The 19,635-nt window shown below is 46.3% G+C and overlaps 1 protein-coding gene across 4 annotated transcripts in view; it reads left to right on the forward strand.

Annotated features, from left to right (window-relative positions):
• The window catches only part of LOC140454621 (calpain-3-like), a 60,328-nt gene that overhangs the window by 16,480 nt on the left and 24,213 nt on the right, over positions 1-19,635 (forward strand). For 3 of the 4 annotated variants that reach the window (XM_072549515.1, XM_072549514.1, XM_072549517.1), the window contains exons 8-18: positions 552-623; positions 1,268-1,434; positions 2,645-2,817; positions 3,411-3,619; positions 8,454-8,493; positions 9,559-9,636; positions 9,978-10,038; positions 10,699-10,763; positions 12,312-12,380; positions 13,448-13,526; positions 14,298-14,414. In XM_072549515.1, the coding sequence (XP_072405616.1) occupies positions 552-623; positions 1,268-1,434; positions 2,645-2,817; positions 3,411-3,619; positions 8,454-8,493; positions 9,559-9,636; positions 9,978-10,038; positions 10,699-10,763; positions 12,312-12,380; positions 13,448-13,526; positions 14,298-14,414 (1,130 nt within the window). The remainder of the gene's footprint in view (positions 1-551; positions 624-1,267; positions 1,435-2,644; positions 2,818-3,410; positions 3,620-8,453; positions 8,494-9,558; positions 9,637-9,977; positions 10,039-10,698; positions 10,764-12,311; positions 12,381-13,447; positions 13,527-14,297; positions 14,415-19,635) is intronic. The other variant, XM_072549516.1, reaches the window with a different exon arrangement.

Below are 19,635 nucleotides of genomic sequence, written 5' to 3' on the forward strand. Positions count from 1 at the left end.
GACATTTATAAAATCATGGAGGGCATTAGGAAATGGCAGGTGTCTTTTCCCTAAGGTGGGGGATTTCAAGACTTAGGGCTATATTTTTATGGTGAGAGGAGAAAGAGAAGACATGGATGGTTTTTACACTGAACGGTTCGTGTGTGGAATGAACTTCCAGAGGAAGTGGTGGATGTGGGTACAGTTACAATGTTTAAAGGACATTGAGATAAGTATGTGAATAAGAAAGTTTGGAGGGATATGGGCCAGGAGCAGGCAGGTGGGACTAGTTTAGTTTGAGATTATGGTCGGCATATACTGGTTGGACCGAAGGTCTGTTTCTGTGCTGTATAACTATGACTGTTGCTGGAAGGAGAATGTCTTGAGGATGTTGGGAACATCATCTTGTCTCTCTGTCAACACTGCTGTTACTTGCTATATTGCAGGTCACTGGACAACACTTATTGGCATTCTGGAATGTTCCATACTAATGACATGCCTGGTTCAGTGCCATTGTACTCGGGGTCATATCTTGAGTGCGATGTTAATACAACTGTCTTTTTTTTTTGCAGGTCTGCAGAGTGGAGCCAAGTCACTGACACAAACTGTAGGCAGATGGTACACCTGGAAGATGGAGAGTTTTGGTAAGTGACTGATCGATTGTACATTTCAGACTCTCCATTAGTCACTGACTTATACTGACTCCAACTTCCCACTGGGACAAAGTCATCACCTTTAACCTCAAATGCCCTCACAGCCTCAAACTGCCTCCCTCCATCTTGGTGAAAGAGCAGATGGAGCCTTGGGATTAATGTCTCATTCTTGTGACCATGCTTTTGGTTACCTAAAGACTAAGCTCTGGAATCCCTTCTCTAATCCTTTCCATCTCTTTCTGTTGCAATCTCTCAGTCTCTTTCTCTGTATCTCTCTCTCCCCTTCTCCTTTAAAGACCCTCCTTAAAATTAAGCTTTTGGTCATCTGCCCAACATTGCCTCATATAGATTGCTGATGATTTTATCTTGTAGGACTCCACTCAGACATGGATCATTTTATTGCATTCAAGGTGCTACATAGCTGTTGTAGAGGGGCAGAAGTGCTGTGTTCCCTCCAAATTAGACAGGGAGTATTTCTCCAGCTGAGGGTTTAAGATTTTGGAATGGGATCTGGATCCAAAGCTTGCTGACCCATTGAACCACCGCTGACACCAACATTCATGACTGTGTAGATGCAAGCTGTTGTTTCTGTGCTATTTGCTCACTAGTCCGATTATTTTCCTTGCTTGAATCAGGATGTCCATTGAGGACTTCAAGAAGAACTTTGGGAATGTGGAGATTTGCCACTTGAGTCTGTCCCAGCTGTCCAACCCGGATGGGAAGCTGAAACCTTGGGTGCAGATGGTGTATGAGGGGCGCTGGATTCGGGGATTCTCAGCTGGAGGCAACTTGTATTACAAAGGTAGGACACAACTGAGCTGCAGCAACCGCTTCCCTCCATCCACGCTCCATTCCAATGTGTCTGCTCAGTGACTCGTTCTGTGGTGCAGTTATAAGGATGCTTGCTGTATTTGTATTCATTCATTTGTGGGATGTGGGTGTCGCTGGCTGGCCAGCATTTATTGCTCGTCCCTAGTTGCCTCTTGAGACGGTGGTGGTGAGCTGCCTTGAACCCCCACAGTCCACTTGCTTTGGGTTGACTCACAATGCCCCTGAGGGAGGGAATTCCAGAATTTTGACCCAGTGACACTGAAGGAATGGCGATATATTTCCATGTCAGGATTTTGAGTGGCTTGGAGGAGAATTTCTGCTTCTATTACTATGAAACTATGAAGCTTGAAGGTGGTGGTGTTACCATATAACTGCTGCCCTTGTCCTTGGAAGGTGCTGTCAGTGGAACTTTGATGAAGTTCTGCAAAGTGTTTGTCCAAATACTTCTCTCCATACGTTGAGTGAACATTTCAGAATATTTGACTCAAAGGGGCACCCGAACATGTGTGTTTTTCCACCCTCTCTGAACTTGCACTCATCTGAAACTTGGCTGCTTCTATCCTAACTCGCACCGAGTCACACCCACACAGATCTCCTTTGGCTACCAAATCCATATTTAAACTGTCATCCCCTGTGTTCAAATTTCCCTGTGACCTCTTTTACTCTGAAACTTTCTCCAACCCTACAATCCTCCAGTCTCAATACAATTTTCCAATTCTGGCCTCTTGCAGATTCCTAATTTCCTTCAGTCCAAAATTGGATGTCCCGTGCATCCAGCTGTCCAGGGTTTAAACTCCTGAATTCAGTTCTTCTTTCCCATCTCCCTTCCATTTTTATAATGTTTGTCTAAACTCTCCTCATTGATCAAGCTTTTGGTTCTGTGGGCAAAAATCTCCTTCTGTGGCTTAGTGTCAAATTTTGTTTGATGGCTGTCCCTTTAAAGTGCTGACTTTATGATGTGTGCCCATTATTATTAAATCACAACACAGAGAATGGCGAATCCTAATGCCTCTTAACCCAATGGCAAAAAAGTTGCCTTTGAGTTAGTGAGCAAGGGTTGTGCCCCAACGGCGAGAGGATGGGGAACTGTTTGTGTGCCCAGGTATTTCCGATGACCCAAGTCCCAAGCTGAGTGGTGCAGAACGTTATTCTGTTATTCCTTTTTGGTTTACTGCTTTCAGATAAGTACTACTGGATGAACCCACAGTTCAAACTCGCCCTCTTTGAAGAAGATGATGATCCTGATGATCCTGAGGTGACCTGCACATTCCTGGTGGCCTTGATGCAGAAACACAGGCGCCGGATGAGGCTTACAGGAGTTAACTTCCTGTATATTGGCTTTGATATCTTTAAGGTGAGGGTGCTCTGTGGAATCCCAATTCTTTTCTGCCATCAACCTCACTCTTTCTCCCTCTCTGTGTGTCTCTCTATCTCTTTCTCTCCCTCTCACTCCTTCCTCCCTCTCTGTCTTTCCTTATCTCACCACACCCCCTTTCTCCTTCCTTTCTCTCTCTCTCTTTCTCTCTCACACACACCCACTCTATCTCTCCCTCCCCTTTGTCCCTCTCCCTCTGTCTGTCACCCCCTTCCTCTCTTTCTCTCCTTCATTTGTCTCCCTCTTCTTCCTCTCTCTCCTTGCCCCATGCTCTCTCTCTTTCTCCTTCTTCTATCTCTCTCTCTCTCTCCTTCCTCTCATTCTTTTTCTCCTTCTTCCCTCTCTTATTTTCCTTCCTCTGTCTCTGTCTCTCTCTTCTTCCCCATTTCTTCCTCTCTCTCTCTCTTTCTCCTTCCTTTCTCTTTCTCCCTCCTTTCTCTCTCTCTCTCTGTCTATTTCTCCTTCCTCTCACTCTCTCTCTTTCCTTTCTCCCTTTCTCCTTCCTCTCTCTCTTTCTCCCTCCTTTAAATTAGTAATTATAGCTCCTACTGTGCATATGTCCAATTTCACAGGGAAACCCCACAAAAGCTTTCTTGACTCATGAAGATTTACAGGAAGAGCCACCAGTGCTCTCTGTAAAGGAGCACAAAAACAGCACTGAGGTCACAATGCGAGGCAGTTTGCCACCAGGCCACTATGTGATCATCCCATCGACTGCCAATCCCAATGAAGAGGGAGAATTCCTCTTGCGAGTCTTCACTGAGAAGGGTAACACGGCTGTGTAAGCACAAGTTTCTTTATCCAAGAATTAAAACAGCCAGGGAGGATGAGACATTTTGTTTTAGGCAATGATGTGCTGTGATCTGGACTTAATCAGAATTTTTTACAAGGTGAACTGGGTATGAACTTGAAAGAGGAGAAATTTGCCAGGTTGTGTAAGGAAAGAACAGGAGAGTGTGGTTAAGTGGTCATTGATGTTAGCTGACCTTGGATCCGGAGGTGCCAGGTGTCTGAGGTTCCGTCATGAATCTTCATGTGACAGCAAATGGCAATTTTCACAGGGACGCACGAGGAAGAATCACAAGATAGTGGGGCCTGGAATGTAGGACTCTGGTGTTTCTCGGTCTTACATTAAGTAGTTGGGACTCCACATGGGAGTTCATTTGAAGAGCCAGTTTAAGAACAATGGGCCAATTAATTCCCTTCTGAACGGAAAGATTCTATAAACTGACATTATAACAAAGGAGAAAGTTATGGGATAGGTTTATGTTGTTTCAAAGGCCTGATATCTGGATTTTACATCCACTGGGCATTCGTAGAATCATAGAATCCCTGCAGTGTGGAAGCAGGCCATTTGGCCCATCGAGTCCACATTGACCCTGCAAAGTACATCCCACCCAGGCTCACCCCCCAACCCTAACTCTGTAAACTTGCATTTCTCATGTTTAACCCACCAGACACTATGGGGCAAGTTAACATGGCCAATTCACCCTAACCTCTACATCCTTGGACACTATGGACAATTAAGCATGGCCAGTTCACCCTAATTTGCACATCTTTAGACTGAGGCATCTTTCTTTGGGAGGTCAATCTCTTTCACCAAGGGAGGATGTTTGGTTGAAGTGAGGGTGACGTTTGCTTGCTGTATGAACCTGCGTATAGAGTCCTTTAGTATACAGTTGCTGAGTAGGAGATTCTCCAGCTCATCCTGCCTATGTAAGCACACTGGGAGGACCTGCAGATTGACAGTTACCCTGTGACATCTTCTATAGACATCAGATCCTGAGTGCAGGATTTGAACCCTGTGCATCTGGCCCAGAGGCAAAGACCACTGCACCACAAGACATCCTAGGTCTCTGAGTTAACATTTTGGGAAAAGGCCATTTCAGGGACCAAGTCCAAAAACTAGCTTTCTCTCACCAATTTCCTCCCCCTCTTGTAATCATCGACTCCATCACAAAAGAGCAGCTCCATTGCTGGTAGCTGTGCTCCAGTAGCTAAAAGTCTCAAATTCACTCTGATGGTTAGTGGTAGCAGTTTGAATGTGGTGAATCTCTGTGTGTTATACCTGTGTGGTGTCTCTCCAGCTGAGCTGTGGAAGAAATTCTGCCTGGTTTCCTCGTGCACTCAAATTCAGAGCTGCTGAGGCCATTTGTAGCTGCCCTTGGTTACTCACTTAGTGCTGAGCAGGGATTTAACCTGGGACACTGGCTTCTGTTTAGATCAGAGATGGTGGTTTTACTGCCATGACATCGAGGAACCTGAGATTTAGCCTCTGACATGTTGTTTATTAGACCATAAGACATAGGATCAGAAATTACAGGGTGACACGGTGGCTCAATGGTTGGCACTGTTGCCTCACTGCGCCAGGGAACCAGGCTCGATTCCTGCCTTGGGTAACTGTCTGTTGCAGTTTGCACATTCTCCCCGTGTTTGTGTGGGTTTCCTCTGGGTCCTCCAGTTTCCTCCCACAATACAAAGATTTGCAGGTCAGGTGAATTGGTCATGCTAAATTGTCCATAATTTTAGGTGCGTTAGTTAGGAATAAATATAGGGTAGGGGAATAGGTCTGGGTGGGTTACTCTTGGGAGGGTCAGTGTGGACTTGTTGGGCCAAAATGGCCTGTTTCCACGCTAAAGGGAATCTAATAAAGTTAGGCTATTCAATCATGGCTGATACCCCATTCTCCCACTTTCTCCTCATAACCCTTGTTTCCCTTGATAATCAAGAACCTATCTACTTCCATCTTAAATATACTCAGTGACCCAGCTTCCACATCCTTCTGTGGCATTGAATTCCAGAGATTCCCCACCCTCTGGCTGAAGATGTTTCTTCTTATCTCCAGTCTAAAAGGTCTTCCCTTTACTCCATGTCAATGTCCTTGGGTTCTCGTCTCTCCTACCAATGGAAGCACCTTCTCAACATCCACTCTGTCCAGACCATTCAGTATTCTGTATTTTCAGTTAGTTTCCCCCCCCCAACTGCGTTCCTTCTAAACTCCATCGGGTCTAAACCCAGAGTCCTCAAACATTCCTTATACATTAAGCTTTTCATTCCTGGGACCATTCTCGTGAACCTCCCCTGAATACACTCCAGAGCCAGTACATCTTCCTGAGATATGGGGTCCAAAACTGTGCATAATACTCCAAATGTGGTCTGACCGAGCTTTACAGAGCCTCAGAAGTACATGACTGTTTTTATATTAAAATCCTCTCAAACTAAATGCCATCCTTGCACTTGCCTTCCTAACTACTGACTCAACCGACAAGTTTACTTTGAGAGAATCCTGGACTAGAACTCCCAAGTCTGTTTGTGCTTCAGATTTCTGAATTTTCTCCCCATTTAGAAAATAGTCCTTGCCTCTATTCTTCCAAATGAAGTGCACTACCTCACACTTTCCCATGTTATACTCCATCTGCCACTTCTTTGCCCACTGTCTTCATGTGTCCAAATCCTTCTGCAACCTCCCCCCCTCCTCAGTGCTACCTGTCCCTCGACCCCTCTTTATATCATCTGCAAACGTAGCCAGAATGCCCTCAGTTCCTTCATCTTGATCGTTAATGTGTAATGTAAAAAGTTGTGGTCCCAACACTGAGCCTTGCTGAACACCACTTGTCATCGGCTGCCATCCTGAGAAGGATCTTTTTTATCCCCACACTCTACTTTCTGCCATTCAGCCCAGCTTCTATCCATGCTAGCACCTTGCCTCTGACACCACGGGCCCTTATCTTATTCAACAGCCTCCTGTGCGATACCTTGTCCAAGGCCTTCTTGAAATCCAGGTAGATAACATCCATTGACTCTCCTTGGTCTAACCTGCTTGTTACTTCCTCAAAGAATTCTCGCAGATTTGTCACTTATGACCTCCCCTTGATGAAACCGTGCTGACTTTGCCCTATTTTACTATATACTTCCAAGTATTTGGAAATCTCATCCTTCACAATGGATTCCAGGATCTTAACCATGACCAAGGTTAGGCTAATCGGTCTGTAATTTTCCATCTTTTGTGTTACTCCCTTTTAAAACAGGGGTGCCATGTTAGCGATTTTCCAGTTCTCTGGGACCCTCCCTGATTCTAGCGATTCTTGAAAGATCCTGTAAGTTGATAAGGTTGTTAAGAAGGCGTATAGTGTGTTGGCTTTCATTAACAGAGGATTGAGTTTAAGAGCTGCAAGGTTGTGCTGCAGCTCTATAAAGCCCTGGTTAGACCACAGTTGGAATATTGTGTTCAATTCTGGTCGCCTCAATATAGGAAAGATGTGGAAGCTTCAGAGAGATGCAGAGGAGATTTAATAGGATGCTGCCTGGACTGGAGGGCATGTCTTATGAAAAAAAAGGTTGCGGGAGCTAGGGCTTTTCTCATTGGAGTGAAGAAGGATGAGAAGTGACTTGATGGAGATGTACATGATGAAACTTTTGCCCAGGGCGGAAAAAGCTATCATGAGGGGACACACTTTTGAGAGGTTTAGGGGAGATGTCAGAGGATAGGTTCTTTACTCAGAGTGGTGGGTGCGTGGAATGCACTGCCAGCAGTGGGAGTAGAGTCAGAGACATTAGGGATAGGCATGTGGATGATAGTAAAATTAAGGGTATGTAGGTTAGTATGATCTTAGAGTAGGATAATAGGTCAGCACAACTTAGAGGGCTGAAGGGCCTGTACTGTGCTGTACTGTTCTATGCTCTATGTATCACCACTAACACCTCTGCTATCTCTTCAGCTATCTCCCTTAGAACTCTGGGGTGTAGTCCATCTGGTCCATGTGATTTATCCACCTTTAAGCCAGTAAGTCTTTCTAGCACCTCCTTGTTGATGGCCACTCTACTCAGCTCTGCCACCTCACTCTCTTGAATTTTTGGGATATTACTCATGTCCTTCACTGTGAAGACTGACGCAAAGCAATTATTTAGTTCCTCAGCCATTTCCTTGTTCCCATTACTATCTCTCCAGCGTCATTTTCCAGCGGCCCAGTGTCCACTTTTGCCCTCTATATATCTAAAGAAACTCCTGCAGTCTTCTTTTATATTACTGGCCATCTTACCCTCCTATTTAATCTTCTCCCTTCTTATTTCTCTTTTTGTTGCCCTCCGTTAGTCTTTGTAAGCTTCCCAATACTCTGATTTCCCACTTCCCTTCGCCACATTAGATGCTTTCTCTTTTGCTTTTATTGCTGTACCCCTCACAGGAGATTCGGTCAGGAAAATGGTTAGGCTGAGTTAATGGGTCATGCAGAATCATATTAAAAGCCCAAATGCTGGGCCACTCTTTACCAGATTTTAGTTTAGCAAAATAAAAAGTCCTTCCTTAGTCCCCTATCAGTCAGATCCTGCTCTGTTTATTAAAGCAGCCTCTCATTGCTGATGGGGCCACCAGACACTAACATGACTAACTCACTCAAACAGATCAAGGCAGGTAATACACAGAGTGCTGCCAGTGCAGGGTGGGAATCCATTGAAAGCAGAGATAACGAACATTATTTGGTAAAGTACCTGCCATGTATCATGGAGCATGTATCTTTGAAACTCTGATCTATAGGCAGTGAAGTGAAGTGTGCCCATATTATTCTCAGGTAGTTTATTCTCAGGTACCTAGTTTAATTAATGCGTCTGTCTTCCAGGCCTGCAGAGAGAAACACCTTACCTATGGAGAATCCTCAGGCAAGTACAGACATGAGTCTGTCTGTCTGTCTGTCTGTGTGTGTGTGTGTGTGTGTGTGTGTGTGTGTCTCTATGTGCATGGTTGTATGTACATGTGTATATTGTCCAACATTACCAGAGGTGGTAGTGAGCAGTTTTCTTCAACGGTTGCAGTCTGTGTGGTCTAGGTATACTGTGCTGTTAGGGAGGGAATCTTAGAATTTTGACCCAGTGATCATGAAGGATGGTGTGCTAGATTCGGAGAGGAACTTACAGATGATAGTGTTCCCTGTGCTCAACCTCCCAGGTGGTACAAGTAAAGGGAATGGAAAGAAGTTTTGGGCGGCACGGTGGCACAGTGGTTAGCACTGCTGCCTCACAGCGCCAGAGACCCGGGTTCAATTCCCGCCTCAGGCGACTGACTGTGTGGAGTTTGCACGTTCTCCCCATGTCTGCGTGGGTTTCCTCCGGGTGCTCCGGTTTCCTCCCACAGTCCAAAGATGTGCAGGTCAGGTGAATTGACCATCCTAAATTGCCCGTAGTGTAGGTAAGAGGTAGATGTAGGGGTATGGGTGGGTTGCGCTTCGGCGGGGCGGTGTGGACTTGTTGGGCCGAAGGGCCTGTTTCCACACTGTAAGTAATCTAATCTAATCTAATCTACTGTTGAATGAGGTTTGGCAAGTTGCTGCAGTGCATCTTACAGCACAGAAGGTGCACACTGTGGCTTGGCTATGGTTACGATAGTTATTAGCCATCAGCCATCTCTTGATAGTTCAGCTGATAAGAGCTGAGAAATGCCGTAGCATACATGGCTACAAGCCAAGTACTGGAAAATGGGACAAGAATTGATAGATATTTGATGACACGATGGGCCAACGAGCCTCTTTACATGCTGTAAAATGCTCTGATTCTATAAGTAGAATAAGTAGGCACTGTTCATCCAGTGTCTTTGACTTTAACTGATCTCTTACAATAAACTGGTAGTAATCCAAACAAATTCTGTCTTTTAGTGGATGGGACCTGATGAAAATGCATATTTTGAGTACCGAGCTGTAATTACTGACTTTGCACACATTTTATCTTCAGCGTCTGCCAAACCTTGCACCCTGTCCACTTCCCTCTGCTGGAGAATCCAAGGAACTGTTTGACAGGATGTGTGGACCGGTGAGCTTGTATTTATTCCTCCCTCCTGTTTCCTTGTGTTCTCTCACAAGGATGTCGACCTCTTTCTGGGATACTTATGATCACAGGTTAATCAGTTGGTTGGGGCATCACACATATTTCTTTCCCAAGGAGGCCATTCGGTTGGCTGGGGCAATTGTGGAAATGGAAATGGTGTCATGAAACCTTCAGAACTCTGCACAGACTGATTTGACCACCTTCAGAAGTGATATAAGTAAAACAAAATGCACTATTCTGCTATTTGTGTTCCCTCCTAATATTGAGACTGGGAGGTGGGCTAGTTTGACCAGTTTTGTCCCACTGAGAGCTGATTGTTCTTGCAGGATGAAGCTATTTCAGCATTGGAGCTACAGAAACTACTGATAGAAATCCTACAGAAATCCGGTAAACACATTCTCATTCTTAGAATGCATTTTTAAAATAATTCCAACAGTCCACCTCTCAGATTCCACCATGATTGTGAGGCGCTGAAAGAGTTAGATGTCAAGGACCGTTTGCTAAGATATTTTCTAATCAACCTGTTCAGAAGTGATATTACACACCTCCTGGAGCAGGTCAGACTTGAACCCATGTCTCCTGGCTCAGAGGTAGGGACACTACCATTGCAAGACAGAAGTCTTGGGTCTGTTTGCATAAACTGGACCTAATTCCTTAGAATATTAGAAGGCAATCTAATTGAGATATTCAAGATCCTTTAAAGAGCTGTCCGTTTCTCTCTGCCTAGTTTATTTCCTCTGAGAGCGGGTTCAGAACGGGAACATAAGCTTAAAATTCAGGTTGATGTTAGTCTGTCTGAAGATGTGTTTTCTATCATAGAAATCTGGATCTCCCCTTACCAGCTTAGGAATTTCCTCCCTTAATACCTGCACTTCTCTCTTTGTTTAAGACGGTCTTTAATACCAACCCATGTCACTTTCCTAAATATCTCCTTATGTAGCTCAATGTCAAACTTAGTTTTACAACACTCTTGTGAAGCAACTTGCAATGTTTTATAATGTTAAAGATGCTATATGAATAAAATTTTTTGATAATTTCTCATTCTAGGTCTTAATGAAAAATGGGATGGGTTTGGTCTGGATGCCTGCAAGAGCCTCATTTCGCTGACAGATGTATCCTGCTGTAGAGTGTAGGGCCATGTGAACATGTAAATTAGGAGCAGGAGTGGGCCATTCAGTCCCTCAAGCCTGCTCTACCTTTCAATACAATCATTGCTTATCTGATTACTCCATCTTCCAGCCTATCCTCGATAACCTTTCACCCCCTCACTTTCCACTTGCTTATCAAAAAAGAATCCATTTTTGCCTTAGGAAGTATTCGGAGTCTACTTCCCCTGTTTGGAGGCAGAGAGTTCCAAAGACTCATGACCCTCTGTGAGTTAAAAGGTTCCCCCTTATCTCTGTGTCACACCGATTCGTTACTTTCAAATAATGACATCAGTTGTCGGTGGTTAATTCTTTTGTCTGCACTGTTGCTTTTCTAGTTTCTCTTCTTCAGCCTCAGATTTGATTCCTCAGGAGGAGCTTAAGGGGCCATTCCTTGGAGTGAAGCTTGATATTTCACTCACGCATGTTAATGCTGATAGTGACATGGTCACTGTAACTAGGTTGGGTGTTTGCTGCAATTCACTCATGACTACAACTGACATTGATCATATCCACACAGACATTTACCAGCAAGGGGCGCTAAACAGAAGCCAGCAGCAGGCACAAAATGCTAGTTGACTTGATTTGTTTTCACAACTCCAGCCAATTCTAATGCCTGAACAAACATGCAAAACCTATTTTTAAAAAGATTTTTTTTGGGGTACAAGACTTTCAACAGTACAAAGGAAGACAGGAGCACAGAGCAGGTGTGCATATCAAGCAAGTTCAGACTCTAAATGAGAGGGAGAGAGAGAAAAAAAACATGTCCCTACAGAGCTAACTCTGGGTATGGTGACAAGGCTGTTACAATTGTGTAATTATCCAGATGGATTATTACAGCTTGAGATGTCAGGAGACATTTATGGCTACATGACCTGGAGCTTTCAAGTAATAGGATGTTCTCACCTCCACACTTGCTCACGTGACAAGGTTGGAATTTAAACTGAGCTGTTTGGACTTGTAACTAGAGACAGACATTTACTGAGGCAGACATGGTTACCCACTTAATTTGGCATCCTGTTCCTGTACTGCAACATCCTGTGTGTATTTTTGTGAGCTGCTTTTGTTTTGTTTTTATTATATCTATGATCCAGAATAAAATCTTTGGCATTCAAAACTTTTTAGAAGAATTTCCTGACCTTCGGCTGAGGACACAAAAGAACTTTCTTAGGCTGAAAGCCTGAATTTCCTCAGTAATGTCTGTAGTTCTGCTGCCATCAGTGAATTCCATGTAGTTCATGGGAAATTAACAGTGATGAGAGATGGCCCTCAGTGACCAGCTGTAGAGGTGCAGGGGTCTGAGATCTGGGATTCTGTCCCCCAAGAGAACGGATAAGATATAAACACATGTGAGACAGAGAGAAAGCAAACAGCACTTTAAGAAAACAAAAATATACAAACTTCATTGTATATCGATGAACATAGACATTTATTATCAATTCCAGTGATCAAATCTTTTGATTTGTAATTTAATTCTATTTATTTAATAATTCCTTAACTTGGGATAAACTCAAGAGACATGGATTTGGAAAAATGGGATTCACAGAATTCAGTAATCTCTGGAGTAAAATCTGCCAATGGACGGTGAGTATTGGGAAAGAACGTTTTACTTTGTGCTTTGGCAGAGCAGAGTTTAATGTCTGTACACATGAACACCAGTGAAACCAGGTGGAAGTACTGGGACTGGTCGCCAGCAACACTTGAGCTGTGTACTGTGGGGGAGGAGACCAAATCTGGTCTGTATTGTTCTGAAGTTGTCCTACTTGGAGCAGTGAAGGATACCATGGAATTTAAAAGGTGTTTAAAAATATTAAAATGCCTTATAAAATTTTTAAATAGTTTCTTCCTGTTTACTCTACAGAAGGCAAGTAATCAGAAGACACAATTTAGAAGGTGCTAAGCTGCCTGATGTCTAAGTTGTGATTTTAAATTCTTTTTGCAACATGACAAGCTGAGGGAATTGTGCCATGGTTAATCAGAATTGCTTAACTTGAGCTCAGACATGCCTGTGTTTGTCCTGTACATATGTAGATACCAGGTGCTGTAATAAAAGTTCACGGAGTTCTTCAATACGATGTGACCTACACCTCATCCTTCCATATGAGAGCCAACATAAATATTACAGTATGATAGTGATTGATCATCAGTTCATCAGCCACCACCTTGTGTCAAGTTGTGTTTTAATTAGATTAAATTCCCTGCAGTATGGAAACAGGCCATTTGGCCTAACAAGTCCACACTGACCCTTTGAAGAGTAACCCACCCAGACCTATTCCCCTACCCTAGATTTACCCCTGACTAATGCGCCTAACACTATTGGCAATTTAGCATGGCCAGTTCACCTGACCTGCACATCTTTGGATTGTGGGAGGAAACCTACGCAGACATGGGGAGAATGTGCAAACTCCACACGGACAGTCAACCGAGGTGGGAATCGAACACGGGACCCTGGTGCTGTGAGGTAGCAGTGCTAACCACTGAGTGACTGTGCCACCCATAATAATGTCATCATTTGCAAAATGCAGAAAAGTATAATAATTAATGCAAATTCTGAAAGAAACACTACTAACCAATTTTATCATTCAAACAAATTGTGATATAAAGTTGACCAGTTTTGCAGCAAATAATCTTTTTCACTTCATTTTCTTCAGCGAGTCTTCAATCAGTTCGATAAGGATGGATCAGGGACCATGAACAGCCAGGAAATGTTCAGCGCCTTGCAAGCAGCAGGTGGGGTTATAGAGCTAACTTCAGCCCTGCAAATCAATAGTGACCAGGAGGAGGCTTAATGCTGGTGGTAGGGAACAGCACGACAGCTCAGTTGTTAACTTACTCCTCGACAATTGGCCATTTACTTACCAATGAAAGTATATTTTTGATATTAAAAAAAAGAATTCTTTACCATACTCTGATTACCAAACAGGGAATGAATTAACCAGTATGCTGGTGTGACAGGCTGATTTGAGGAATGAGGGGGACAAGTTTGTTCTTGATCAAAAAACCTGCATCCCTCACATGAGATAAGTTCTTAGCTGTCGTATCGACAAGCAGTCCCCAGTGGGAGATGAATGTCAGAGGAATTTGGGGGCCTGCTGCAGTCCACTGAGTTGAGTTCTTGTCTATCAAGCTTTTAAACCTCTGGGTAATTCAGCATGATCTGATCTGCTTTGATAATACTTTGGCCAATACCTTGTCTCCTGGTTTAATTATTTCTCCCTTTTTGGATAAAACATAGTTGGCCACTAACAAGTTCCTTCTGACAAACCCTATCTGTTGAATGGCAGCAAGAGTGATCCTTGCTAAACAATATTAGGCGAAGCCAGGGGCCCTATGCAGCAGGGTCTCTGTATGAAGCTCTGTGCTGTTGTGGAGAGACAACATTTCTGAGAAGAATCGCCTGTACAGCCGAAGAGGTGGGCTGATTAGACTCTGCAAATGGGGAGGATATTGGTGGATTTGTGGTTTTGCATTCGTCAAATGAATGAATAACTTTACCCCTAGGATTCCAGGTGGATGAGTTCTTGATGCAGCTGATCGGACTGAGGTACACAGACCCTGATCTGACCTTCAGTTATGTGACATTCATTTGCTGTCTGACAAAGCTGGACACAATGATCCGTGAGTAACTTGTACCTTTTTCTTGTATATGAGCAAGCTGCAAAGCCCAGTCTCTGGTTGGGGGAATTTAACTAGGGGAAGACAGCCACAATTGAGTATCATTGTCAGTCGCTGAGATCCTAGAGTAAGATTTGAACCCACAAAGCTCGTGACTTAAGGAGCTGACTTAGCTGCAACTCAGTTTAAAGAGACTATTTTGAAGGATTGGTGTTGAAAATACTTTGATTTATGTTCTCCTTGTTTCAGTGCAATGTCTGAAAATACTTTGAATAATGACTTTTATGATGCAATGATTCTTCACTTGCACATCACTTTGGGTTGAGTCTTCAGTCCAGTATTGATGGAGTGCTGCAGTGTCACAAGACCTATCATTTATCCCTGATTGGCCTTTTGGGTGAATGTAAAATATCCTCTGGCCACTCCACTAATTTGCAGAAGAGAAGGAAGTTCTGTCTTGTGTCATGTCCAATGTTTATTGCTCAACGAATACCACCAGTTCATCTGGTCATTATCACATGGCTGTTTGTGGGACTTGGCAGTGTGCAGTCTTCTGGTGAAAAGGCAGTGGAGTAGGGTTTCTGAGCCTAGGGCTTGTCCGCTCTCTCTGCTTTTGTTTTTCTTTTTTCTTGTTTTCTTTCTTTTACTTTACTTACCCAGCGTAGTCTGGTGGCAGTCAGTAAATAGACACAGTGCAGTCTGGTGGCAGTCAGTAAATAGGCCCAGCGTGGACTGGTGACAGTCAGGAAATAGACCCAGCAGAGTCTGCTGGCAGTCTGTAAATAAACCCAGCGCAGTCTGCTGGCAGTCAGTAAATAGGCCCAGTGCAGTCTGGTAGCGGTCAGTAAATAGACCCAGTGTGAACTGGGTGTGGTCAGTATATAGACCCAGTGCAGTCTGGTGGCAGTCAGTAACTAGGCCCAGTGTGTTCTGGTGGCGGGCAGTAAATAGGCCCAGCGCGGTCTCAAGGCGGTCAGTAAATAGGCCCAGCGCGGTCTCAAGGCGGTCAGTAAATAGGTCCAACGCAGTCTGGTGGTGGACTGTAAATATGTCCAGTCCAGGCTTGTGACAGGTCAGTAAATAGGCCCAGCATGGATTCATGGCGATTAGTACATAGGTCCAGCACGGGCTCATGGCGATCAGTAAATAGTCCTAGCACGAACTGGTGGCGGTCAGTAAATAGACCCAGCGCAGTCTGGTGGCAGTCAGTAAATAGGCCCAGTCGTTCTGGTGGCGGTCAGTAAATAGACCCAGCGCAGTCTGGTGGCAGTCAGTAAATAGGCCCAGTCGTTCTGGTGGCGGTCAGTAAATAGACCCAGCGCAGTCTGGTGGCAGTCAGTAAATAGGCCCAGTCGTTCTGGTGGCGGTCAGTAAATAGACCTAGCACAGTCTGGTGGCGGTCAGTAAATAGGCCCAATGTGGGCGCATGGCAGCCAGTAAATAGACCCAGTGCAGTCTGGTGGCGGTCAGTAAATAGGCCCAGCACAGTCTAGTGGCGGTCAGTAAATAGACCTAGCACAGTCTGGTGGCGGTCAGTAAATAGACCTAGCACAGTCTGGTGGCGGTCAGTAAATAGACCTAGCACAGTCTGGTGGCGGTCAGTAAATAGGCCCAGTGCAGGTGCATGGCAGCCAGTAATAGACCCAGTGCAGTCTCATGGCAGTCAGTAAATAGGCCCAGCGCGGACTGGTGACGGTCAGTAAATAGACCCAGCATGGACTGGTGGCAGGCAGTAAATAGTCCCAGCGCAGTCTGGTGGCGATTAGTAAATAGACCTAGCCCAGTCTGATGGCAATCAGTACGTAGGCCCAGCACAGTCTGGTGGCAGTCAGTAAATATGTCCACTGTAGGCTTGTGGCGGTCAGTAAATAGGCCCAGAGCAGGCTTGTGGCAGTCAGTAAATAGGCCCAGCACAGACTTGTGGTGATCAGTAAATAGGCCCAGAACAGACTCGTGGTGATCAATACATAGGCCGAGCATGGGCTCATGGCGGTCAGTACATAGGTCCAGCGCGGACTGGTGGCAGTCAGTAAATAGTCCCAGCGCAGTCTGGTGGCGGTCAGTAAATAGTCCCAGCGCAGTCTGGTGGCGATTAGTAAATAGACCTAGCGCAGTCTGATGGTGGTCAGTAAATAGGCCCAGCGCAGTCTGGTGGCGGTCAGTAAATAGGCCCAACGTGGACTCATGGCGGTCTAAATAGGCCAGCGCAGACTCCTGGCGGTCAGTAAATAGGCCCAACGCAGTCTGGTGGCGGTCTGTAAATAGGCCCAATGCAGGCTTGTGACGGTCAGTAAATAGGCCCAGCACAGGCTCATGGCGATCAGTACAAAGGCCCAGCACAGGCTCATGGCAATCAGTACATAGGCCCAGCACAGGCTCATGGTGATCAATACATAGGCCCAGCACAGGCTCATGGCGATCAGTACATAGGCCCAGCACAGGCTCATGGTGATCAATACATAGGCCCAGCACAGGCTCATGGCGATCAGTACAAAGGCCCAGCATGGACTCATGGCGATCAGTACATAGGTCCAGCACAGACTTGTGGTGATCAGTAAATAGGCCCAACGCAGTCTGGTGGCGGTCTGTAAATAGGCCCAACGCAGTCTGGTGGCGGTCTGTAAATAGGCCCAATGCAGGCTTGTGACTGTCTGTAAATAGGCCCAGCACAGACTCGTGGTGATCAGTAAATAGGCCCAGCACAGGCTCATGGTGATCAATACATAGGCCCAGCACAGGCTCATGGCAATCAGTACATAGGTCCAGCGCGGATCCGTGGCAGTCAGTAAATAGGCCCAGCGTGGCCTGGTGGCAGTAAATAGGCCCAGCGTGGCCTGGTGGCAGTCAGTAATTAGGCCCAGCGTGGACGGGTGGCGGTCAGTAAATAGGCCCAGCGCAGACTAGAGGCGGTCAGTAAATAGGCCCAGCGTGGCCTGATGGCAGTCAGTAATTAGGCCCAGCGCAAACTAGAGGCGGTCAGTAAATAGGCCCAGCGTGGCCTGATGGCAGTCAGTAATTAGGCCCAGCGCAAACTAGAGGCGGTCAGTAAATAGGCCCAGCGTGGACTGGTGACAGTCGGCAAATAGGCCCAGCATGGACTCATGGCTGTCAGTAAATAGGCCCAGCATGGACCCATGGTGCTCGTTAAATAGGCCCAGTACGGACTCATGGCAGTCAGTAAATAGGCCCAGCGTGGCCTGGTGGCAGTAAATAGGCCCAGCGTGGCCTGATGGCAGTCAGTAATTAGGCCCAGCGCAAACTAGAGGCGGTCAGTAAGTAGACCCAGCGTGGACTGGTGACAGTCGGCAAATAGGCCCAGCATGGACTCATGGCTGTCAGTAAATAGGCCCAGCATGGACCCATGGTGCTCGGTAAATAGGCCCAGTACGGACTCATGGCAGTCAGTAAATAGGCCCAGCACAGACTCGTGGTGATCACTACATAGGCCCAGCACAGGCTCATGGCGGTCAGTAAATAGGCCCAGCGCAGACTGGTGGCGGTCAGTAAATAGGCCCAGCGTGGATGCATGGCAGTCTAAATAGGCCCAGCGCAGACTCATGGCGGTCAGTAAGTAGGCCCAGCGCAGTCTGGTGGCAGTCAGTAAATATGTCCAGTGTGGGCTTGTGACGGTCAGTAAATAGGCCCAGCACAGACTCATGGCGATCAGTACAAAGGCCCAGCATGGACTCATGGCGATTAGTACAAAGGCCCAGCATGGATTTATGGCGATCAGTACATAGGTCCAGCACAGACTCGTGGTGATCAGTACATAGGCCCAGCACAGGCTCATGGCGATCAGTACATAGGCCCAGCACAGGCTCATGGCGATCAGTAAATAGACCCAGCATGGACTCATGGCTGTCAGTAAATAGGCCCAGCGCAGTCTAGTGGTGGTCAGTAAATATGTCCAGTGTGGGCTTGTGACGGTCAGTAAATAGGCCCAATGCGGGCTTGTGGCGGTCAGTAAATAGGCCCAGCCCAGACTCGTGGTGATCAGTACATAGGCCCAGCACGGGCTCATGGCGATCAGTAAATAGGCCCAGCATGGACCCATGGCAGTCAGTAAATAGGTCCAGCGCAGTCTGGTGGCGGTCAGTAAATAGACCCAGCGCAGTCTGGTGGCGGTCAGTAAATAGACCCAGCGCAGTCTGGTGGCGGTCAGTAAATAGGCCCAGCGCAGACTGGTGGCGGTCAGTAAATAGGCCCAGCCCAGACTCGTGGTGATCAGTACATAGGCCCAGCACAGGCTCATGGCGGTCAGTAAATAGGCCCAGCGCAGTCTAGTGGTGGTCAGTAAATAGGCCCAGCGCAGTCTGGTGGCGGTCAGTAAATATGTCCAGTGTGGGCTTGTGGCGGTCAGTAAATAGGCCCAGCCCAGACTTGTGGTGATCAGTAAATAGGCCCAGCCCAGACTCGTGGTGATCAGTAAATAGGCCCAGCCCAGACTTGTGGCGGTCAGTAAATAGGCCCAGCCCAGACTCGTGGTGATCAGTACATAGGCCCAGCACGGGCTCATGGCGATCAGTAGATAGGTCCAGTGCGGATCTGTGGCAGTCAGTAAATAGGCCCAGTGTGGCCTGGTGGCATTCAGTAAATAGGCCTAGCGCAGACTGGTGGTGGTCAGTAAATAGGCCCAGCGCAGACTGGTGGCAGTCAGGAAATAGGCCCAGCGTGGACTGGTGGTGGTCAGTAAATAGGCCCAGCGCAGACTGGTGGCAGTCAGGAAATAGGCCCAGCGTGGACTGGTGGTGGTCAGTAAATAGGTCTAGCGTGGATCCGTGGCAGTCAACAACTAGGCCCAGCGTGGACTCATGGCGGTCAGTAAATAGGCCCAGCGCAGACTCATGGTGATCAGTACATAGGCCCAGCACAGTCTGGTGGCGGTCCAATGCATTTTGATGGCGGTCAGTAAATAGTCCTAGCACAGTCTGGTGGTGGTTAGTAAATAGGCCCAGCTCAGACTGGTGGCGGTCAGTAAATATGTCCAGCGTGGACCCATGGCAGTCAGTAAATAGGCCCAGTGCAACTCTTGATGGTCTGTACATAGACCCAGCATGGACACATGGCAGCAGCATCAGAGAGAGCTTGGGTGCATTGATGACAAGGTCCTCGCGCCTACTCATGGCTGCTGCGGGAGAGGCAAGTTTGGGTTCCTGACGGCATTGGCAGGTGGACCTGAAGTAGACTCATGGTAGCCGCAGAGTCGAGTTTGGGCTGGTGTGGT

This window comes from Chiloscyllium punctatum, chromosome 29 (genome assembly GCF_047496795.1).
Source record: "Chiloscyllium punctatum isolate Juve2018m chromosome 29, sChiPun1.3, whole genome shotgun sequence".
In the NCBI taxonomy this organism is placed as follows: domain Eukaryota; kingdom Metazoa; phylum Chordata; class Chondrichthyes; order Orectolobiformes; family Hemiscylliidae; genus Chiloscyllium; species Chiloscyllium punctatum.